Genomic DNA, 24,491 nt, shown 5'->3' on the forward strand with positions numbered 1-24,491 from the left:
GAGGGAGCGAGGGAAAGAGGGAGAGAGGGAAAGGGGGAGAGAGGGAGACAATGAGACAGGGAGAGAGGGAGAGAGTCTTAACATCAGGAGATGCATTAAGTGATGATGTGAAAAGAGGATGCAGGTGCACACAATTGGCAGCAGGCGGTGGAAAGATCTCACCTCTGATCACTGCATTATTTATGAGCATCAGCTTTTAATCATAAATCAACCTTAATCGAATACTTCTTTTTTTTTAAGCAAATGCTTAACTGCCTTCAACGATGGACCCGCTTTAAAGAGCTACTTTACACATCATTTGTCTAAGAGCTTACAGATTATTGTACCATTAACATAGAGGTACAAGACTTACATTTATTTTGCATTTCTCATGTTAAATTATTCTTTCCATTCGTACGTATGCCGTTGAAACTTCATGGTCATCGATTCAAAACATGCAGAATATATTTTTAAATAAATTTAAAAGCAGATCCAATTTATTACGTCTCTTTCCTCACAGATATCATTTATTAGTATTAAATTAAACGCAATAAGGTATTTTTTTTGTGCATTTTTTTGCTTATACTGTATAATGATCCGGACATAAAATGTAGAAAGTAATGTCAAATTGAAAGCGATATTATCATGAAAATGTTAACAAATTCTAGATAAAAGAAAGTTACACTTGACGCTGAATGTTCTTTTTTATACAGCCTGTGAAGTGTTGCGTGAAACAAGATTTTTGAATTTAAAGACAACATCAAATGTTTGCTTGATAATACAAACTAAAATGTTGCAGACAGTTGAGTGAGTTTCATAAAAAAAAGTTGCTTGAATTCAAAATAATTAAAAGCATCACTATGTCTGAGCAGATTTTGTAAGGAGGAGCCTGACCATGAATAGATCTGAAAGTAAGAATTTTAAGGTTGATCCTGAAAGAAACTGGCAGACAGTGAAGAGTTTGAAGGAGAAATGTGAGTTCTTCTACTAGATCAGCCAGTGAAGAGTTTGAAGGAGAAATGTGAGTTCTTCTACTAGAGCAGCCAGTGAAGAGTTTGAAGGAGAAATGTGAGTTCTTCTACTAGAGCAGCCAGTGAAGAGTTTGAAGGAGAAATGTGAGTTCTTCTACTAGAGCAGCCAGTGAAGAGTTTGAAGGAGAAATGCGAGTTCTTCTACTAGAGCAGCCAGTGAAGAGTTTGAAGGAGAAATGTGAGTTCTTCTACTAGAGCAGCCAGTGAAGAGTTTGAAGGAGAAATGTGAGTTCTTCTACTAGAGCAGCCAGTGAAGAGTTTGAAGGAGAAATGTGAGTTCTTCTACTAGAGCAGCCAGTGAAGAGTTTGAAGGAGAAATGTGAGTTCTTCTACTAGAGCAGCCAGTGAAGAGTTTGAAGGAGAAATGCGAGTTCTTCTACTAGAGCAGCCAGTGAAGAGTTTGAAGGAGAAATGTGAGTTCTTCTACTAGAGCAGCCAGTGAAGAGTTTGAAGGAGAAATGTGAGTTCTTCTACTAGAGCAGCCAGTGAAGAGTTTGAAGGAGAAATGTGAGTTCTTCTACTAGAGCAGCCAGTGAAGAGTTTGAAGGAGAAATGTGAGTTCTTCTACTAGAGCAGCCAGTGAAGAGTTTGAAGGAGAAATGCGAGTTCTTCTACTAGAGCAGCCAGTGAAGAGTTTGAAGGAGAAATGTGAGTTCTTCTACTAGAGCAGCCAGTGAAGAGTTTGAAGGAGAAATGTGAGTTCTTCTACTAGAGCAGCCAGTGAAGAGTTTGAAGGAGAAATGTGAGTTCTTCTACTAGAGCAGCCAGTGAAGAGTTTGAAGGAGAAATGTGAGTTCTTCTACTAGAGCAGCCAGTGAAGAGTTTGAAGGAGAAATGTGAGTTCTTCTACTAGAGCAGCTCAGGATTCTCGCTGCAGAGTTTTGTATGAACTGCAGGCGAAACAACTCCAACCACAATTGTTGTGACTTTAGCCATGTTCATGAATACATGAACCTTTCATATACTGTACATGTGCAATTGTGTGGATTAATAATATCATTTAAGAAAATCAAGTCCAGAACCTTTATAGCTTTTCATTCTTTTTACTGAGCATATGGTGTCATCAACTCTGGGTTCATAGGGTGTTTCAGGTTCTCACAACGGACACCCTTGCCCAGGTGACCCAGTCAGGTTTGATCAGGCCCCTGCTTGAGTCTAAGAAGCTTGTGTAGCCCACGGAACGCGGTGTCGTTCAAGCGAGGTTTCCACTAGCTTGTGTATGGGATAGACCCTCAAACGTCGGCAAGATCTCCTGTGTGCTCGAACCTTTGGGACTCTGAGGTGTCGATGTAGGTGTTCCTCAGGAGGAACTCCCTCATGCACCGGGTCACGGTACTAAACAACATCTTGCCCTCGACACTAAGGAGTAAAATGACCATAAACTGCTGGAAGGTACTTGAGCTCTCCTGCTTTTGGAATCCAGACCCCCTTCTGCATGCGCTACCTTCTCCAGATGACTTTAAGGATCGTCCAATAGTTTATATCCGCTCGTTCTAAACACGTTTGACATAATCACACTCGTGAATGAGTTCAGACGAGCTCCTGAGTAAATGTTTATAAATCCAGACTGGATTGAAGTGAATTAAATGGTTGAATAGTTATTAGCTTGGTTCAGTTGGTGCTGGAAAGTGGGTTTAGAGTTTAATGTAGTATTTAAACATATTAAATGTATTGAGATTTTGCCAGATCTTGTTATTACAATTGTAACAATAGAGTAAATTAATTTAAAAACAAAGGTTAATTGTTTTCTACAATTTGATGCTTATGATATTCTGGATTCTAAATAATATGAATAATCTTCTTCTCCTTAATAAGGCTTTGTTGCTGACATTAGTTCAGCAAATGTCCTTATTAATTGAGCATAACACTGAGTTGTAGATCCAGATTACATTTTGTTTATTCAGCAACAGTTTCAAAGTGTCAACTCACCTGGCAGATTCTGATGGCGTTGTCCAGCACCGTCTTCGTGTCGGTGCCGTAGTCACTGCAGGGCAGCGGGGCGTGACTGAAGTGGGCCTGAAGGAGCAAGTGGGTCTTCGTGTGAGCGCTGTCGAATGAATGCGGGTTGACTGGCAGCGGGAGATCCTGTGCCAGGCGGCTGTTCAGCTGGTCCTCGTTGTGTCGGACGGGCAGCTCGGCATATTCTTCCGAGTCCTGAGGAACGAGGGCGAAGGAGTTAAACGGCATAATAACATATTCAAAATGTTAGAACCCCTGAAATGCTTAAAAGAAAACATCTTTAGACACATGCTTAAGGAATTATTTTAGATTGACCTTGGATCAATGTTTATTGATTTTGGAATTGCAACACCAATTATGCCACCACAGTTGAGATAAGGCAAGGTTGTTTTTTTTGCAGTCAAATTAATATATCTTTATGATCTACTGGTGAATGAACATCATTATATTAAGTAAGTAAGTAATTAATATTTATATAGTGCTTTTCCAGACCAGGGTCACAAAGCGCTTAAACAATCAAAACAATATTCAATAAAGTATATACTTTAAAGATCAAGATAAAACTGATAACAAAACAGGAGTTCCAGAAAATCAAGGAAAAGCCTGAACAAATAAAAACTCCTTAAGATGTTTCTTGAAGGAGTCAGTAGATCCATCAAGTGCAAAGAGAGAGAAGATCGTTCCAAAGCTTAGGAGCAACAGCCTGGAAGGATTTCTCTCCTCTGGTCCTGAGCCGTGTTCAGGAACCATCAGTAGATTCTGATCCACAGACCTCAGAGCCCGAGCTGGGGTGTAAGTCTGGATCAGATGAGTGATGTAAGCTGGGCTCTGAGGTCTGTCGACCCAGAGTAATTATCTCAAAAACCTCATCCGTCTCTTTTTGTTCCATCACCTCCGTCAGAGAAGACTTCTAATCTCACTGCTGTCAGAAATATTGGCAGATTCATGCCAGTAGATTTGTGACAAAAACATTGTCTTTGATGAGTTTTTATATTTTGTGTTTGGCAGATGAAGCTTCATGAAGCAGTGTCCTCATTATAAGAGCTCAGTAGAGGTGGTGCACAGACTTTTCTTGAACGTCAATGTCCTTCTAACGAACAACACAGTGACCATTTGGAACAATACACTTTATGAAACTGTGTATTCAAATCAGTTTGGGTCACTTTTCAAAAACTCAGAGAAACTCACAGTCAGGACAGAGAGGAGCTCGGTGATGGGAAGCTCGGCTCTTAGACGTTCTTTGAACATGCGAACGGTCTGGTGCCTCAGGTAGTAGTAGGAGGCGATGCGACCGCTGGTCTGGGCCTCAATGCTGCGGTCCTGGAAACAACACCATTCATTAGAAAACTAGCACTTGTTCGTAGTCAAACTACAATCGACACACACCTCTTTGATCTCAATGCAGTACGAGCACTCCAGGTCTCTCAAGCTTTTCTCCACGAGGTTGGAGAGGAACTTGTTGATGGACTCGTGGCTGATGTCCTCCAATTCGTAATAACTACATACAAATACAATACAACATGTAGACTATTTTTTATCCAAACAATTTCAAAACTCAGTATTTTAGAAGGAAGACACAGATGATGATTAAAATTGAAGGTGAGTGGGATCATTCTTTTTTTTTCACCTCACAAACAGTCCATGCAATATTTGTTTTACTTTAAAATATTTGAATCTATCACGTGTACTGTAAATGCACAACAAAACACATTGCAACTCAAATCTAAAGGCTAACACAGCAGTAAATGAAATAAAACAAAGATCTGACAGAATTGTACAATTCAATATAATATATATATATATATAAAATCATCGAAGGTTTCTGAGTTCGGGGGCAGGAGTGGAGTAAAAGTATCTTGATGTTCTGTTCCATGTTAATCTTTGTATCCTTTGTCTTTGTTATTTTTCTTTGATCTATGTTCGTTATCTTTATCTCTAGACTTTAGATTGTATCATCTTGTTCTTTCACTTTATTTCCCTTTGTTCTTGTTCTTATTTTATTTTTATTTATTTTATATGAAAATTTCTGTATTTTTTTTGGCTAATTGGAAAAAAAAAACTATTTCCCGAAGGAGACCTCCTGAGGGATCAATTAAGTTCTACCTAACCTTACCTATATTTTTATTATTTAAATGTACCCATCACTGACTTATTCTCACAAAACTGATAACAATTTGAAAATCCCCTCTCATCAATCTTGCACGGCTAGCTGGGGTATGTAAAAATCAGATATTAAATATTTGATTAATGCGTGGTGAGGTTATGACATCATTTGATTTGCTTTCCAAAACAAAGAAATGAACTGGTCTATGTGTGAAAAAAACAAATTGAGTATTAAGGAATCACTCTTTCAACAACATGCTCATGGCTGGTAATTTTTGGGGAGGACAGGCAGCTGGAAAAAAGGCAGACATTCCAGGAAATTATTTCCAGATTCTTTTGTACACAACCTACCTGAATTAAAAATAAAAAAACAAGCAAACAAAAAACACTGCTACAAATTGCCAAAAAAAATGGTTTCCATGTTCCACCAAAGTGTTTAAAAGTTCCCACATGGGGCTCCACAGTCCTGTGATCAAAGATAATGTGCAGCTAATATTAGCCCTTTCTGAGCAGGAGCCAAGCACAAGAGGAAGCAGAGCACACATGCCTTTATTAAATACTTGAAGATGCTAAAATGCTGTGTATGAGAAACCCAAATGGAAGTCAGTACTGCTCATTTGTGGCTTTTCTGTCTGGTTGTTGTCTCTACTTTAGAGTAGAGGTATATAAACTTGGGAAAAGGTATCACATTGTATTTGATAAAAACACTTCTCCAGCACAACAGCACGCAATAAGGTTCTTCCTTCTGACCCGAGTTTATATCGACACCAACGATTCAGCCTTGATTTCAATCAAGGACAAAGAAAGTAAAGCCTAATAGTTTGAACACAGATAGTTAAAAGCATGTACAACTGGGTAAAATGAAGGAGATATTGTCGGGAAAAAAATGTACGTGTACATACTGAACTAGGACTAGACTAACAAAATACCCACTACAGGCGTTGGTGTGGAACCTTGTGTCTGACCCAAAAAACAATGGCCTATTCAAAAATGCGATTTAGAAATTAGAAACCACCATATAAGTGGAAAAGTCGACCTCAGACTGATAAAAACTAGAGTTAGGAGATAGAGGAAGCAAAAAAGTGGAGCATGATATTAATATAAAATGATAAATAATGAATATAGTGAAATAAAATACAGTAGGTAAACTTTTTTTTTTAAATGGTGTAGAAAGTTTTGAAAGAAAGTCGGGATAAAAGTAGACGTGCCCATGATTCAACGGGTAAGACAAGAAATAAGAGTTATTGGGGTTTATTAGATAAGGTGATCAAGGGCATTTTTCCAAAAGATGAGTAGTGACTGGTTGTAAGATAATGTCAAGGATGAGAAACATACACAATTTGTTCATTTTCTGCCGCAAAACCATTTTTGAATCATAGCTTTTTAAATGAATTGTCCGAGTTCAATGTCATGGCAACTTTCTTATCCCTGCGTCTATGTTGTGTGAATGCTTTAAAAACCAGGTCCGTTTGATATTAGAAGCAATTGGCCATCCAAGAAACATACATAATACATAGCAAACATTTCTATTTTTGATCCCTAATTAATGAGTTATACTTAATGTTTATACTCTTCAAGAGCGTTGTGACTGGAATACCTACAGTGTGAACACTTCATCAGCTTTAATCCTTCCCACGTCTGTGTTGTAAGGAAGTAAGTAAAGTAAAGGTTATTTCTAAAGCGCCTTTCTAGTCCAGGGTCACAAAGCACTCCAACATTAAAAAAAACAATACACAGTTAAAACTATGCTACTATAAAAGGCCAAGACATACATTCAACTTAACTCTTTTTGACTAACGTATATGAACTCAGTTTTTTGAAGGAAATTGAAACATCAGCGCTTAAAAAAAAACCTTCAACTTAGAATTAATTTCTGATTATTCACACGGTTCTTCATTTACATAAAACAAATGAGCCTTCTGGAGAACAGGACTTGATGGATGATACGCTGCGATCTGTACCACAGAAATCATGACCAACTGTCTCTAATCATATTAAACGTGTGTTTAACGTCAACTATTTTCGCACCACCATCAGTACAAACTTTAACAATGAGCACCTCTAAAAGCACAATGTGTTTATCACTGAACACATTTTGCAGGTCTTCACCAAAAGGCATCGCCTGTCCGATTAAATCATGTCATTGAGGATCGTCGCCATTAACCCGTCGGCCAGCGAGCGTTTACGACACCCCAGGGATGGAGGGTTTTGGAGCGTCTTTGAGCCACGGACGGGGGTCGTAGACATCAAAGTCAGAAGTGACAGATGAGCCGTTTACACATGAAGAACGCAGCTGCATGTAGACAACTGTCCAGGGGATTTTCACGTTCAAGCGAAACCCAAGAACACAGAGGCGTCTTTTATGGTGATGTGAACAGAAGCATATGATTGTACAAACCAGGAAAGATCAACACAACATGACAAAAGCAATTGTGTTCATACAGTTTAAAAAATGTTTCCAGCACTTTTACTGTGCCAGCATTATTAAGATGACATTTTTATTTTTAACATACCTTTGCCCAGCGGTCTGCACCCATTTTTGATTTTTAAGAAAAGCTGTTCACCATAAATAGTGTCTTAACTAAGTTAAATCTTCACTCAAAAAATAAGTCAAATGGTGAAAAACAATCACATTCTATATTTGACATTTTGTTACAGTTAAGCCAAGTTGGAAGGCTCCTAATTTTACGCAGTAACTAGCAGAATTATATCGAAGTTTTCTGTACCATTATTTCAGCAAATGACTCTTATCTGATTAAAGGGGAATGAAAGGGGGGCAGAAAAGCACACAGAGAGCATAGCATCTCTGAATTATTTGATCTAAAATTATATTCCTATAGTTGTTGTTAAGAGCAGGGGAGAAGCGTTTGATTTTTTCTAATTGATGATGACATCTGTTTAATAATAAGTATATACAAATGTGTTTCTTCCACCTTTCGATGTAATCATCATCAAGTCGGGAATTGGGAACTCGATTACAGCTTTACCTACCGTTTTAATTTTTCTCAATAAATGCAAGTCTTAAAGTGATATTGTCATCACAATAATAAAACAGTGTCATCACACATTTTGCATTCAGGCCTAACTTGACAGAGCAATTGTTACCCCCTTACCTAGGATTCATCACAAGTCTCCTGAAGAAATAAGTCCAGGTGATGTAGTCCATTGCATCCTGCTTGGATGAAATCGTATCTGCAGCAATCTCCGCATTCAAGTGGTCTGACAGCACCTCGAGGAGGCTAGAGACAAAAAAAGAGTATTGAAGTATAACTAAAGTGGGAGAGGTTTTAGTTACTTGAAGTAGTTTTTGAAAACATCTGAGGATTGATCTGTCCTCTAGTACAAATTGTGATTTTGAGAAGCATTGTCTGCTAGTGTAGTGATAGGCAGTTGAGGCATCAAGACGAGGTTCCCCCCCATTTTTCACAGCTCAGTAGGAGGCTCTTCAAGTTTAGATTTTATACAAGGTTTCATTAGAAGAGTGGATCAAAGCAAAACAATTATAGGGCAGAGATTGGCATCTAGAGAACTCTAAAAACAATGGAACAGCTTAATAAAGCTTCAGTTTTAATCAGTACATCATAAAATACCTAAATATATATTGATGTTCTTCAACTCTTCATGCAGCAGGAACCTCTAGTCATGGAGCTTCATGATGCTGTGTCCTACTTTAAGAACTCCATTTATGGTTTAAAATGATTTTCTAGCTCTAAACATGAGGACACTTGTTGATTTCCTCAGGCCACTACCTTTTTAAAAAGGATAGACAAAGTAATGTAATGTTCTACCTTGATTCAACGGGAAATGGCTCATAGAGAAATTTCTTATAGAAATCCTTCTTGATGTCATGGACAAGGATGACAGCTTTGCCCTGGTTGTCAAACTGAGGTCGCCCTGCACGCCCCATCATCTGCAAAACATCTACACAGACAGCAGAACATTATGGAGTAAGCATGAAATGAACACATACGGTTTTGTTGTTCTAAAAGTTAAATTAAACATGTTCAGGGAAATCCTGGGGAATCCAAGAATGCTAGAGAAGGGATGAACAATTAAGAATAAAAAAAAAATATATATATATAATTGCTTTCAAATGTGCATTTTTATTAGGAAGTTAGTTTCTGAGTTAGTTCTGATCAGAACAGGGGAAAGGGGGCACAAATTAAAATACGTCGACCCCTAATTTCAGCTTGATTTGGTAATTGTTAGTTTCATAATCTTAATTCATAATTAATCATTTAATAGGGCAATGGCTGCAACAAATCTTTTTGCTATTTTTTTTATTTTAACCCATCTTTTAAAATGGAAAATGTTTACCAAATAAAAGTGAAATGGTGAAATATTACACATGCCTGTAATTGGGTAATCCACATATCTCTTGGATTTCCCATTGAAGTATTCAGTTCCCTTGACAACCACCAAGTGAGCGGGAAAGTTCACCCCCCATGCCAATGTGCTTGTGGCGATCAAAACCTGCAAACATTCATCAGTCACACAGGAGATTTACGTTTCTTAATAACATTTTTAATAGTACTGTGGGAAACGTATGAGTCTACCTGTATCTTGCAATTCACAAAAAGCTCTTCCACGATCTTCCTGTCCCGCTCATGCAGACCGGCATGATGCATGCCGATGCCAAAAGCCAATGTGAGCTTCAGATTAGAATCTCTCACGATTGCAATGATGTCCTCGATCTGCGAACAAACCAAGCATAACCAATACTTAGTGATTGGTTGATGAAGCAGCAAACTATCATTTGGAGCTCAAGAGTTTCGCGCCCCTTTATAAATGATGGGACGTTTCACCAAGAACTATTCCAAACTAAATATTGTAAACACAGTGCTGTTGTCTATACTGTCTCAATTTTCTACAAGAGAGATGCTTAATGTTAACAAAACATAAACGCTTTACCTAGTGAACCCGTTTCAGTGTTTGTTTTATTTGTTGCTATTGTATTGTCTCATCATTGATGTACATTTGTTTTCATATGTTCTTTTGATGAAAATGTCTTTGTTCCAGGTCTGACAACAATGAAGGTCTTGCCACTCTACTTATACGTTGTATATTTAGAACACTTAAAACGCCCTTTTTTGATTAAATGACATGTGGCAGAGAAAAATTTCTGCTAATACTACAGTAACTACGAATGAAAAATAATACTGTATACAAAGCAATGGAAACATTGAGGTGCTGGGTGACTGTAGTACAGAACAGTGTGGAAACAGAAAAAAATGTAATGTTTTTCAGTGGATAAGGACTCCAGAGAGGACTCCATCTGTAGGTGTGTGATCTCGCCTCTCTTTCGTCTTGGTGCAGCCACTGTTTGGGATTGTCCTCTGTAGCCAGGTAAGCAATGAGGTCCAGTGCAGTGAGCCGAGTTTGTCGACGTGATGAAACAAATATTAGGACTGGCTTGGCAGGAGAATAGCTCCGGATAGCTGTGGGAAATACAGATATACAGATTGAATCAAACAATGTAAGTATATGCAGACCTAAAGAGACACAATCAGAAACAACAATAACAAATTAAATCCATCTCTCTTTTACTTAAGATTTATTCATGTTAGAATGAGAACTCTTTCTTGTGGGATGAAGGAACTGATTGTTTAATCACCCAGATTATAGAGTAGACTATAAGTTTTGTTCATAACATTATAAAAAATAAGCCGAGAAACATATTAAATTGTCAGTCAGAATGTCTGCATGTTTTCACGCTCTTTACATTCTTGATATACAGAAACTTTTCAATTGAAAAGTACGTCAAACCTTTTTAAAGTTTAAGCCTTTTTAATTCCCCCATGAACCAACAGTAGCCAAGTCCAGGAAAATTGAAGGTTTTGTGCATTAAGAAATAAACAAAATGCATAACTTTTTAATAATACATTTTTTCTTATTAATGTCAGTTGTCCATTATGTACAGTATATCTGAAATAAGTACTTTAACAGCAAGGCAATAATGACAATTATAAAAACAGGTAAGTGCTGTAAGGATGTACCTTGAAAGGTGGGCTTGTTCATCGTGGCCATCCTGGGGCAGTAGTGTTGGCCAGGAAATCCTTGGATGTGAACTTCAAGTGGAACAGGTCGAACAGAAGGTCGGAAGTTAAACAAACCCGTCTGTTGAACAAATCAAAGGGAGGGAGTAGAAAGTCAGGACGACTTCAACTGTCAAACATGTTCTGAGATTAAAAAAAACAGGAACATTTCCAAATGCAAGTAAAAATTAAGTATAGCTCCTACATACTGTAAATGTACTAAGTATAATAATAATAATCATTCTAAATCATATCCACTAACCTGTCCAATTTCCAACCAATCCGCCAGGTCTCGAGCGTTAGCCAAGGCGGTGGACAAACCCACGACACGGACACTCTTGGAGGTGTGGGAAGAGATGAAGTTGGTCCTGGAAACGATCACCTCCAGCACGGGTCCTCTATCCTCCCCTGGAATGACAAGAATATCACCAATTGCAACAATCATACCTATATTCAGGAGAAATTATCCTTCCCTACCTCATTCTACATTTCCAACTTTTTTATTAACTTATGTTAAAAACATTATACTACTACCTGCCATCTTAGTTTTATTAAAATAAGTTACTCTATATCAAGTTGGTGCTGTGATTTTTTTTTTTGATCAGACCTGGGCATGTTTCACACCTGTAGCTCCATGGCGGCACATACGGTCTCTTTATGTTTCCTCCATAGTCAATCATTGAGCAGAAAGAGCTCCTTGATGATTTTCTGCTGGGCCTGACCTCCCATTTACTCCCATTACAATTGAGTCCAGTAATCCAAGAGTAGAACAAGCTTCAAAGCCTGTGACACCTCTGCTCGTTGTCCACCTACTCAAGAGTCTGACCAGCACATTTTTGTCCGACAAATAATGTCGGTTTCCAAATAGTAGACTCCATATTCTATTTTCTGCTCCAATTGATTCTCCTCTCAACCACTCAATCATAACCCCCTGGCACACCCATCTTCTTCTTCTTGATAATGCACTTGTTAACAGGTTCAGTCGCTCTGATTGAGAAGTCTGTCATGTCTGCGTTTCTTAAAGCCCGAATCCTCCTCTGAAGGTTGGAGTGGGCCCACAATGTCCATGGTCTTTGTGTAGTTTGGTGACATTTGTCATTGCTTGATCTGGCCTCTAACTGGTTCCAGGAAGTACAAGCAGCACATAGAGTTCCTGAGATTCTTCTAGCGTTGTTTTGATTCTTGCTTTGGCACATTTGATTGATTGATTGCTTGCTTGATTTTATTATTATTTATTTATTATTTTATCTCTGGAGATCTGCTTCGGGAAATTGAGTTTCCAGGTCACAGCAGACATCATAAAAGCAAGAACAAGAACAAAGTGCAAACAAAGAACAACGTGCAAGGGATGACAAATTGCAAGTATAAAGAACATATATCTAAATAAGAACATAGATCAAAAGAGAATAATACAAAGAAAAGGATATAAAGGAAAAAGGATATAATGATTAACATAGAATAGAATACATGATGCTTTCACTCCATTTCTGCCCCCAAACTCACGAGTTATACAGCTTAATGTAAGTAAGTAAGTAATTTGTATTTATATAGCACTTTTCCAGACCAGTGTCACAAAGCGCTTAAACAATCAAAACAATATTCAATAAAGTATATACTTTAAAGGTCAAGATAATACTGATAACACAACAGGAGTTCCAGAAAATCAAGGAAAAGCCTGAACAAATAGAAACGTCTTGAGATGTTTCTTAAAGATGTCAGTGGTACAAGGAATGAATGAGTCCCAGAGTCTAAAAGGGTTGAACCTGGGGAGGAGCATTCATGCACTCCATCTGCTTCTCTGCTCACTGATTTAAGACCTCCACTAGACTTGAGGGTGGAGTAGAGATTACACTACTGAGAGAACACATATGAGGCATCTGGGGAAGTTGGGCAACCTTCTTACCTACATAATTACCAACCTCTCAGACCAAATAGCTTGTGATGGGGTGACTTCATAAAAAGAAACTGGCCACATAATGTAGCTTTCCTTGAAGAGCAGTGTGGTTCCAAAAGCCAAAGCTCTCTGTGTACCGGTCGTTCTATGTGCCTACCCTCACCTATGGTCATGAACGCTGGGCAGTGACCGAAAAGAACAAAATCATGGGAACAAGTGGCCATTTCTCTGAAGGCGTTCAGAGGAGTCATTCAAGTTGGCTTGGGGAATTTGAGGGAATTCCAGCTCTAAAGGTTTTAGGGCCATAGACTGTGATTCAATCCAAGTTTTATGTGATTGAGTCGAGTATTAATTATCTAAGCTGTTTTGATTGGTTGGATACAAACAGCATCTATAACTGTTAAAAAGAAATAATGGGAGTAAAAAGAAGTTTGAGAAGAGCAATTTGGACACTGGTGAGCATCACAGTTTTGAGGATGGGGCATTTACAAACCATTTGTTATTTTTAAAAGTGTTGGATACAAAGCAGACATTTGTAAAAAAAAAATATTAAGGAGATGCGGCAAGAGTACGGCACTGGGAAGATTTTTGGCAGCTGCATCAAATTAAAGATCAGTAAATTAAAGACATGCTTCATAAGTAAGTAAGTAAGTAAGTAATATTTATTTATATAGCGCTTTTCGAGACCAGGGTCACAAAGCGCTTAGACAATCAAAACAATACTCAAAAAAGTACATACTTTAAAGATCAAGATAATACCGAGAACAACACAGGAGTTCCAGAAATTCAAGGAAAAGCCTGAACAAATAGAAACGTCTTAAGGTGTTTCTTAAAGGAGTCAGTAGATCCATCAAGCGCAAAGAGAGAGAAGATCGTTCCAAAGCTTAGGAGCAACAGTCTGGAAGGATTTCTCTCCTCTGGTCCTGAACCGTGTTCAGGAACCATCAGTAGATTCTGATCCACAGACCTCAGAGCCCGAGCTGGGGTGTAAGTCTGGATCAGATCACTGATGGAAGGTCTGACCATGAATAGATCTGAAAGTAAGAACCAGAATTTTAAAGTTGATCCTGAAAGAAACTGGAAGCCAGTGAAGAGTTTTAAGGATCGGAGAAATGTGAGTTCTTCTACTAGAGCGGGTCAGAATTCTCGCTGCAGAGTTCTTAAACAAACTTAAAAAATAAGTTAACGTATACAAACCAGATTAGTTCAAACTCACCAAGGAGGTGGATCTCATCAATGATCAGAATGGCAACTTTCTGTACATAGCTTCGGTTCTGCCAGCTTCTACTGACACCATCCCACTTCTCTGGGGTGGTGACAATGAGGTCGGCCTGTGCTATTGCGCGTACGTCGGGGGTAACGTCACCCGTCAACTCCACCACTCTGAAGACATCATCAACATTTCAGTTAGACCTAAAAACTAATGCACTTTGCATAACATCGGCAGCTAAAGAGGCGCTTCCTGGATACAATATCATCCTGTTTTTAAATTGATCAACAATATTTTATTAAAACCCCAACACAGACGGTTAATTATGTATTTAAAAAGTTCTGCAATCACTTTTTTCCTCACATTGCATTTAAAACATAAATAAATCTCAATATGAGCCATTTTCTTCTTTATTTTTACAATAAAAAACAGCTTACTATTAACAAACAATAAATACTTTCACAAATATTGGGTTAAACTCACTTTTTTCCAAGTCCTTCTTCAATTCTGACTTTCCAGTCTTCAATTCTCTCTCTGACAAGTGCTTTCAGAGGAGCAATGTACACCACCTGCATTTCACAAAAGAAACTATCTTGTTAGAAATCATCCAAACAATTGTACAGTCATTAATTAGCAAGCATGTGCAAAGACCAAAATGGAACTACCTTGGATGTTGGATACTGGCTAAAGACTCGGAACATGGCAATCTCTGCTGCTATGGTTTTTCCTGAGCCCGTTGGCGCCCCCAGCAGGACATTGGAATCAGTGTGATACAGAGTGTGGAATATCTGAGTCTGGATGGGGTTAAAATGTGTAAACTTGTAGAGACTCTCGTACTCCTTGTTTTGCAGGGCCGTGATCGGTAGTGGCTGCAAGTCCAGCAGTTCTGGGAAGAGTGAGGTAAACCAGAGATAAACACACTCATATAAATTCATAAAATGATCATCTGAATTTAAGATTCAAATCTTCAGTCCAGAATATATTGTCATAGTTCTGTCCTCATTTTCTTATTTTGAGTGTTATTTTTCCAGGACTCGTTTGTGTTTTTTGTTGACAGAGGAGGGGTTGCAGCAGCAATCACGGAGCGGCGCTGAAAAGAACGAGGGTTCACCGAAAGCATCGCCAGTGGATCTCGTCAAATGACCTGGTAACTGCTTGATGATTTCTTCAATCTTCGGAATACTTCCTAGTGCTACCTGGACTCATTTTCCAGCGCTTTCTGTTGGCAATTCTAGTTTTGTGATTTGTTTTTCTTCAGTGCCAGTGACTCTCTGAAGCCTGCACCATCCTCAGTTTCCGTTTTGTTGCCTTCATTTTTTTCCCGTTTGGATCGTCGGATCATCTGGTACGTTCTAGTACGTATAATATACGACTGCTTATGAACTTTTCCCTGTGGATCTATTTTATTTATTAAAGACTTGGACTTTCTACAGAATTACTGCATGTATCGCTTTTGGGTTCACCGCTTCCGCATTCCTGACATTAATCTGGGTATAAGGATGGTATAGCTCGATGATCCTTAAAAACTAAGCTTAAATCCTTCAAAATAGTTTTGTAAAAACAAAAATAATGAGTATTATAAAATATATTTTCATATTGTTTCATGTTCCATAATTCCATTAAAAATGAATTGTTGATATGAACTCACCTGTGTGCGGTGGGTGTCTCTCAGGTAGGATCAGGTTTTGGAAGGTGATTATGCAGATGGCCTCGGCACCGAGCCAGCGGTCAGACACAGCTTTGATGTAGTATTGGGAGGGCAGTGGCTCAAAGATCGGGATGGTGAACACAATGTGCTGCGCTTCTCCTGTTACGACCTACATGCATATGACAGGAAAAAGACTTGAACGTGTAGATTCAAGAACGCAGATGCCTTTGAAAGACAAAAAAATAACAAAATAACACCAATAATCTGAGCAAAATGTTGTACTGGGAGATCACTCCTCCTATGGGTTTGTTGTCCGTGTGCGTATGCCTTCCTTTGCTTTTAGTTTCATGTGAAACGATATACGTTTCAGGTTCTATGTTCTACAGAGGCAAGATTATCAGACCATAATAAGTCCCATGGACTCACTTTTGAATCACTAGGATAACCATGACATGGATGAATGAGAACCTTCACGGTCAGACCGCAATCAAGTTTATTTGACATTAGATAACAGCACTTCAACATAAGTGTCTGTGTTTTCTCCATGACTGATAGGTCAACAGGATGGATAGGCTTATATGGCGATCACTGACTATTCATGAGAAGGGATTTATGCTAATTAATGAGAACCATAATTACAATAATAATACATTTTATTAACAATGCACTCTTCATCATACATGACCTCAAAGTGCTACAGAGGGGTAAAAGGGGTGAAGGAGAAAGGTTAAAAGTCATTTTAATTGCCAGGTGTGTGTTTGCAGATGTTTGGCTTCAAAGTCACACCCACCCATCAAACATTGTTTAACTTCAATAAGCACTTTCAAATTACCCTGTATTACAAATGTGGGATCCACAATGGTTTTCAATGGCCAATGTTCACATTTCTAACATAATGTGAACAAAGTCTTCATTAACTTAAATTGTCGCTGCACACTTACCTGTTTCTTCTGTAGCAGCAGGGACTCTGAGTGGTAGATGTGATCATTGATGGGATCCTCTACCCACAACCACCATGGCTCACCCACCGAACCATGCACCTGTGAATGGCATAGGACGGAATACGATATGAAACTAGGAAGGCACAAACAGTAGCACAAGTAGCAATTTTCTTCCTTAGTCTTGTTCCGTGTCCGTTCTATCCTACTTTTTGGTACCTTAACATGATTGGTTACTTATATTTTTTTCACTATCAACAAAAGATTTCAACCTCGAATTAAAATAAATGAAACTTTAAAATACACAAATATAAGTGTATACATTCATAATGATGAAAGATTTAATTCAATTAATATATAATAATTTTGATAATGTTGCGATTATTCAATTTAACCAAGAAACTCTTGACCTTCCTAGTCTTAAAATAAATCACATGTTGTTTGTGTTTTTATCTTTTCAAGATTCAAGATTTCACATCTACAAAAGTAAATCGGACGACAGAAGCCGACATTTTAAATTGACCCACACCTCTGCGGATAATCACGCCTCGCTTAATTTTCAAAACCTCTCCTTTTCGCTGCAAAAGTTACCTGGTCATTCCAGCGAAAGTCTGGGGTAACAACCAGACGAACCCGTAAAACGGTGCGTGTGATTGGTTGTATGGTGGCCTCCATAGTGATGGATGGAATCTGGTGAACACACTGTTTAACCGAGAGCCCGATGTTGACATGGTGCAGCATGTGACCTGGAAGCAGGGGGTTCGGCCTTTAAGGGGTGTTGTTGTTGAGGACAAAAAACACTGGTCTAGATTTGATTACCAATCTCATCCTTTCTCATTTCCTTCAGTTCGTCCACCGTCAGCTTCTTCTCCTCCAAACGATTCAGCACGATGTGGCTCAGGTTGGGGAACTGTCGAAGAGGATGAGCAAAGCTCCACAGTCGTTTGTCGACCACCTTACAGAGGGTGAGGAGTCTGTAGGTCATCGCTGGCCACCGCTTCCTCAGGGCGATCTCAAACAGGGCACGGAGGATTCGGGCAGCATTCTGCAAAATATATGACAAGAGAATATTTTTACTCATCAGTGCTAATCGAAACACACTCTTGTGCGCATCCTCACAAAACATGAGTCTACTTTTTGAACGATAACGTGGATTATTAAATTAGCCAATGCCAGACCCCTAAAGTCTTACAGGTCATTGGGTGACAGTATCAGAAACGACAGAGCCACTGGCTGTATTTAAACACTTGGTATATGTGCCTTTGCTTACTTCCCCTAAGCTCCTTCCCTTGGGGGAATACGTGCCACAAGTTTTTCCATTTCTTAGAACAGCAGAAGTGAACTTGGTGAGAAAAATCGATGCTCACTTCAGAGCGGTATATGACCCACAATGCAATGCAATGCTACATGAATAATACATCAATGCAGTGGCATTAATTGACCAGTCAGTCGTCTGCTGCATTAGTCATATTAGAACAGAGTACCGTATTTTCCGGACTATAAGTCGCAGTTTTTTTTCATAGTTTGTCCGGGGACTTATACTCTGGAGCGACTTAAGTGTGAAATTATTACACATTATTAGCGGTATATCATTTCACATGTTATTTTCACACTAAACCGCAAGAGGGCGCTCTAGGCCTGTGTTGATCATTTCCACGTAGAAGAGGAAGCATCTTCTACCTCCGGAGTTAGTTAGTTGTTTAAAAGTGACACGAGGGTGAAGAGTTATTTGGAGTTACACGGATGGTTTGGTAAACTTGTTAGTTCTCACTTCATGTAACGTAACATTATTCTGTTGTTGCCTCTAGTTTTATTTTAAATTGTCTTTCAAGATCACATGTCTGTTCTTGGTGTTGGATTTTATCAAATCAATTTCCCCCAAAAATGCGACTTATACTCCAGTACGACTTATATATGTTTTTTACTTCTTTATTATGCATTTTATGGCTGGAGATACTTGTGCTCCGGAGGGACTTATAGTCCGGAAAATACGATATTTGTGACAAGTTTTTGACGTTTCTGTAGTAGAAGTGGATGTTAAAGTTCTTGACCAACCTGAGCCACATATGAAAGATCGGAGATAAGTGAGAAGCTGTCCACTTCCCCTCGACCGACATATGTCTGGAGCAGGATGTTGACTTTGCCGTAGCCATTCTCCACACCTCCTGCTACTGGAAGCTTGCAGTGGTCATAGAGTAGATTCTCCAACTCACCCAGCTCTTCATCACGAATCTGAAGAAACACACACACATAACATAACCAAGTCTATTTTCCACATTCTGACATAAAGGACACCATGTTAAAGCTAGGTCCCATTTGTGGATGTATGAGGTTTTGATGGGGGAACACAGTGTAGCAGGAGTCAGTGACTGCAACAAAGTGTCTTGAGATGTCTCTGTGATTTCATACTTTAAATACAATTGAATTAAATGAAAATAATGACAAATTGTTAACCTTTTCAATGGACCTAAATGAAAATACAAACTAAACTGGACCCGGTAAAACTGTCACATAATAAGGGTTTGACTTCTGACAAATACATAAATAAATTATCTTAAAAAAGTAGTATCACCATCATAATCAACACAAATGACAACAATTATAATAAAAACAATTTTCGAATTAACTAAATTAATCTCTTCGCGTTCACCTTCCGTGAAGGAGTAACTACTTTTACCCTTAATGTTGTCATTGGGAGTGAGATAACAATCGTTTAAATACAAGCTGTTGCTGTGAGAGAATCTTTGAGAAGTCCTTTCTTCATGGCTTGCTGTCTGTGAGAGTCTCACTGATTCATTATGTACTGAGTAATTATTTCATATTAAATAACACAGTGAAAAAAAGGGTGTTTTTAAAAACATGTTGTTTTTACAGTGGTACAAAGGACTGGACTGAATTTAAAATTAAATTACATTTGTATTTATCAGTCAAGTGTAACAAGAACGTATACTACCTTGATTGATGTTGTTATGGAGTAATGGACTTGATGTATTTTTATTTTCAATGTACTTTACAATATATGTAGAAAATATTGACACACCACAGGGTTTTTTTTTTTCTTTCCAGGGTGACTGTTTTGGGGTCTTATTTTTATTTCACATTCTTCACCTTATAATATCTTTTATGTATTTCTTTATCTGGCAATTCAAACATTCTCTTGCTACATTTTTATTTATAAATTGTTGGTTTTTCTGTGAATGGCAGACAGAATTTCATATCTCAGTGTCTGTATGTTGGAAAATGTGCAATAAAAATAAAGTAACAAAAAATTTTAAAAAAAATGTTGTTTTTAATATTTATATATTTACCAATTTAAACAACGTTTACATGGATATTAAAATCAAACCTTAGTACACTTACTTTTAGCTGTTCAAATTCCTCGGCCTTGGAGACAATGCTGAGGATGTCAGCTTCCGTGCGCTGAGAGTTGAAATGTTCATTGAAAGTCTGTGTGAGCAGAAAAAGTCAGTCAGAATTTATTCAAAAAGGTAGAAAAGCAGCATCTAAAACAGTCTTTTACGAAAACACTGAGGTTTGTGCAGTATGACTTAAAATCAGAGAAATTATAAATTATTTTTTGATTCATTTTAAAAAGCCAGAGCAACTTTTGTTCCAATTGTCCTCAGAGTTAATACTCACCTATGTAATTACAAATGTTGGCTTCATTCTTTTGCGTGTTAGGATTATAGAAGCAAGTTTACCTCGATAGTGTTGTATCTGATGTAGAAATGGCTGGAAGTTCTTCCCAAGTCGGTCGAGGCAAAGTAGCCGGTACGTTCCTCAAAGCGGATCATTCTTGCCTTGTCCAGCTTTCTGCCCGACGCAAGCACAAGCTCCTTTCGATACAGTGCCAAGGACGGATCCATCTGGAACCAAGATGATTAAATTCACTGCAGAACAAATGCTGAACTCACTTGTTACAATAGACTGTAACAAAATTATATTCAAGAAGGATTTGCTCCCAAATTTGCTCCCTCACAAAAATGTACCATCCCAATTTTTTTTCTGTTTAATTAATCAACAATAAATTGATCACTTAAGAAAAAAAAAATGTTTACCTTATTTCTCTATGTCGTGATAGACAGAAAATTACATATACAGTATATTTAAGAATGTTTCTGGCACAGAAAGGGATTGAAATTAACCAACTCTGTGATTTAAATACAAGACATACTTTTTGAAGCCAATGATAACATAAGTAAATACATTTAATTGAAGAGTCTGTATCCAATTAATATATATATATATATGAAACGTATAGTACTGTATAAGGCATTTTACTTTACCTTAAATTAAACACTATTTGGAAAGTCCATTAACAAACAGTTGAAATTGTTGAAATCATCATTAACATTATTATTCACCAAGGGCATGGTAGCAGAAAATATTTTATACCGGAAAAATCACACACCTGTATTTATTTACTATTGTTATTTACTGGATTTATTTTTCTCATTTTGTCTCTCCTAGTTGAGGTATACTTATGATGAATAATTACAGTCCTATCTTATCTTTTTAATTTGGAGAACTTGCACAGTTGGTAACTGACTAAATACTTTTTTTGCCCCACTATAAATATACATATATAATACTGTATAATATAAATTGAAAGTCCAAACTGAAGGACATTTCCAATTTTCTATGCCTATTTGAAAGCATGCAAGAGCTTTTTTAAAAAAAAACAAAAAAATCAACAACCCACTGACCTGGTACAACTTGTGGTTGATGCCGTAAGCCAAAGGGTTGGCTCTCATGCGGACGTAGAGATAAGTGTAACTCAGCCACTTGACAGCCTCGTCCACGTTAGTGACAGTTCCGAGGGCGATCTGTAAACAAACAATTCACTCGGCTGACATATACTTCCATCTAGAGGTCATTTTCTGAAACTACAATCCTGATTTTCAAAAGCAATGCCCCTGTAAGGACAATTTACGGCGAGGTGCAAACAATACAAGAAAAATGGGGAAACTATAAATAACATATTTAGCATTACTTTTTTACTAAATACATGCATAAGGAGAAACGAGTGAACATGCTTTCTATGTATGCAGCCGTACTTCCCACCTCAGCTGTAGGCAGTTCATATTTCAGTCAATAGTTTAACCCACTAGCACATATGGAAACTGACCTCGGCATTCAGGTTGTCGGCCAGGCTGTCCAGGAACTGACTCTCTATGGGGTTCTGCTGGGTCAGTAGGGTCAAGTAGTGGCTCAACTTCTCATGTGTGGTGATAATGGTGCCTTCACCATATTTGTCAAACTGTGGACGGCCAGCACGGCCGAAGATCTGCATCACGTCCAGGATTCCTAGATCCACCAGAGTTCCGCGCTTGGCATCATAGATTTGTGTGCCCTGAAAAAAAATGGAAGTTTAACAATCATGTGTAAAATGAACTGGTTTAGAAATGCCTTTAATAATTAAACATCTGGTTCACTTTCATGACTAGCCTGATAAGCGGCACTAACCCATCAAACACCGGGTTCTATTTAAAAAGATGAGACGAGGAGGAGAAAACTCTGGGCTTTTTTTTTCTTTTTCTTTTGTAATTTATGGATACTGGCGAGTCTTCACCTTTATTATTATTATTGTTAATTCATGACATTAGATATCAATATACACAAAGTGGGTAAGAAAGACCTTGATGATGACAGCGTGGGCCGGCAGGTTGACTCCCCAGGCCAGGGTGGCAGTGCAGACCAGAACTTTCAGGTAGCCTTTTGAAAACATGCTTTCCATCAGGCTTCGGTCGGCGCGAAGCATCCCAGCGTGGTGGATTCCGAAACCTTCAGGAAACATCTCTCTCATCTGCTTGTTTCTGGAGCGATTAATCTAACAAACAAAAACAAAAGGAAAATGTAGGTTAAAGGAAACATAGAGCTTTCAAAATTCAAAAGCATGAGGGTCCCTAACACCATGTGCATGACCCCTTGAGTCATTGTGGCAGAGTTTACGATATGAACCCTGAAACACTTGAAGTTTGTTCTGTTTTTTCAGTCATTGTCTAAAGTTAGAGACCATGGATGACAGTAGGGAATCGCTGGAGATCCACTGGGGAATCAAGGGCTATTTGACCTTTTGACAGGTTTATCATATTTATGGGTTGATGAAGTTTCATGAAGCAGTGTCATGTTGTTGGAAGGTCAGTATTTGGCGCCATCAGTTTAAACATTATTTGATGTTTCATTAGAACAGTTGTTTAAAAGAAAGGATAGTGCAGAGAACGCCATCTAGTGGACTCTTACTGCACTTACAGTGCAACAGAAACTCAAGGTCCCACATGGTTAGACGACCGGTGAACAAGCTGCCTGCCTATTAACCTTTCTCCCCCAGGGCTGGCCCGGGTTGGGGGTCCTGGTAACCCACTATCAGACAAAGGAAACATTGTTTTTAAGTCTCACCCGTGAATCTTAATAGAGGAAAGACTCGTTCTGAGAAACTTTGTTTCATTAAATTACAGAAGAGACAAGATTCTTAAAAATGACATCGGTTAGACTGTGACTTTGATCGATTGTTGGTTATATTATATCAAGTGAATGATCTATTTGGATGCGAAATTGATGTAAAGACACTCATTTCCTGGGTCCAAAATGGCATGTTATCTTAGATCACGGTATTATATCGATGTCACAGTTAAACAAGTCATGTTTTAATTTACACTGTATTATTTTACAAATACACTCCAATCACAATATCGATGCTTATTAATGTAATTGCATTTTTTCCATCTATAGACATAAAGAAATGCATTTCATTCTAAAGTATGAGACATTTTCAGAATACAGAAGTTTTACAGAAGAGTGACAAAACAAAAAAAGTCCCATCTCATTGTCCTACTATTTACGAAAACAATGTTTATTTTTATTCCTTTGCTTAAATGCATGTGCTCAGTGGCGTTTGATGTGCAAGCCTTTGAGCTCCGCTTCCTTTTTGTTGATGAGTAAACTACCTGAGCTTTCTGACAGACTGTCGTGTATTTGACACAATGAAAGTGGCAGTGGCAGAACGGACTCTTAAAAATAGCATTAAAAGAAAGCAAAGCACCGACGTTAATGAGCCTTCCACTGTATTACGGTGTCCCAGGGGCCCTGGCAATCAACAGCCTCAGCATGTCTCGGCGTATTGTCAAACAGTGACATGAAAGCTGCACGTCTCAGGACAGGGAATGAAGAATTACAGTGGAATAAATTAAGGTGATGCTGCTTCATGTGTGACAGCCCAAAACTATCTGCTGTCTCTAGATGTTCTGGTAACTGATCGCTCGTATTATTCTGTTGTACATTTTATTATTATTATTTTATGTCCCGATTCTGTCTTGTTCGTATGTATACTGGTGCTTCTGCACTGTATATTCACATCTCGGCGTCAGTGGTTTAAGTAAATCTATGCATCTAACATATATTATGACATGAAAAACAAAATGCATATATTGGCCACTGAACTGAATTTTTGTGTTTGAAGGAAGATTTAACTTTAAAACATGTATGCAATAACCTTGGTGACCACAGGGTGTCTCTTGTCCTCTATAGTTTTATCTTTTAGGAATGTTAAGTGCTGTAGATAAGACAACGATTCAGAGAGAAGGCAGTGGTAGAAATATATATTTTTTTCAATGTTCTTCAATATTGCAGAATGTCAAAAATGTGTTCTTCAATTTGAAAATAATATCTGCAAATACAACCTTTGCAACCTAATT

The 24,491-nt window shown here is 38.2% G+C and overlaps 1 protein-coding gene across 1 annotated transcript in view; it reads right to left on the reverse strand.

Moving 5' to 3' along the window:
• ascc3 (activating signal cointegrator 1 complex subunit 3) overlaps positions 1 to 24,491 on the reverse strand; it is a 66,632-nt gene that overhangs the window by 9,923 nt on the left and 32,218 nt on the right. Inside the window, exons 15-37 of the mRNA XM_087805456.1 lie at positions 22,436 to 22,627; positions 21,926 to 22,150; positions 21,504 to 21,623; positions 20,499 to 20,663; positions 20,158 to 20,244; positions 18,853 to 19,029; positions 17,617 to 17,842; positions 17,389 to 17,543; positions 16,801 to 16,899; positions 15,860 to 16,028; positions 14,877 to 15,097; positions 14,695 to 14,780; positions 14,218 to 14,384; positions 11,370 to 11,515; positions 11,069 to 11,189; positions 10,368 to 10,510; positions 9,629 to 9,766; positions 9,425 to 9,545; positions 8,861 to 8,993; positions 8,186 to 8,311; positions 4,356 to 4,467; positions 4,158 to 4,289; positions 2,940 to 3,164 (exon numbers count right to left, since the gene is read on the reverse strand). Of these exons, the coding sequence (XP_087661582.1) occupies positions 2,940 to 3,164; positions 4,158 to 4,289; positions 4,356 to 4,467; positions 8,186 to 8,311; positions 8,861 to 8,993; positions 9,425 to 9,545; positions 9,629 to 9,766; positions 10,368 to 10,510; positions 11,069 to 11,189; positions 11,370 to 11,515; positions 14,218 to 14,384; positions 14,695 to 14,780; positions 14,877 to 15,097; positions 15,860 to 16,028; positions 16,801 to 16,899; positions 17,389 to 17,543; positions 17,617 to 17,842; positions 18,853 to 19,029; positions 20,158 to 20,244; positions 20,499 to 20,663; positions 21,504 to 21,623; positions 21,926 to 22,150; positions 22,436 to 22,627 (3,486 nt within the window). The remainder of the gene's footprint in view (positions 1 to 2,939; positions 3,165 to 4,157; positions 4,290 to 4,355; positions 4,468 to 8,185; positions 8,312 to 8,860; positions 8,994 to 9,424; positions 9,546 to 9,628; positions 9,767 to 10,367; positions 10,511 to 11,068; positions 11,190 to 11,369; positions 11,516 to 14,217; positions 14,385 to 14,694; positions 14,781 to 14,876; positions 15,098 to 15,859; positions 16,029 to 16,800; positions 16,900 to 17,388; positions 17,544 to 17,616; positions 17,843 to 18,852; positions 19,030 to 20,157; positions 20,245 to 20,498; positions 20,664 to 21,503; positions 21,624 to 21,925; positions 22,151 to 22,435; positions 22,628 to 24,491) is intronic.

The sequence above is a fragment of the Callionymus lyra genome, chromosome 13, assembly GCF_982586985.1.
Source record: "Callionymus lyra chromosome 13, fCalLyr1.hap1.1, whole genome shotgun sequence".
Taxonomy (NCBI): Eukaryota; Metazoa; Chordata; class Actinopteri; order Syngnathiformes; family Callionymidae; genus Callionymus; species Callionymus lyra.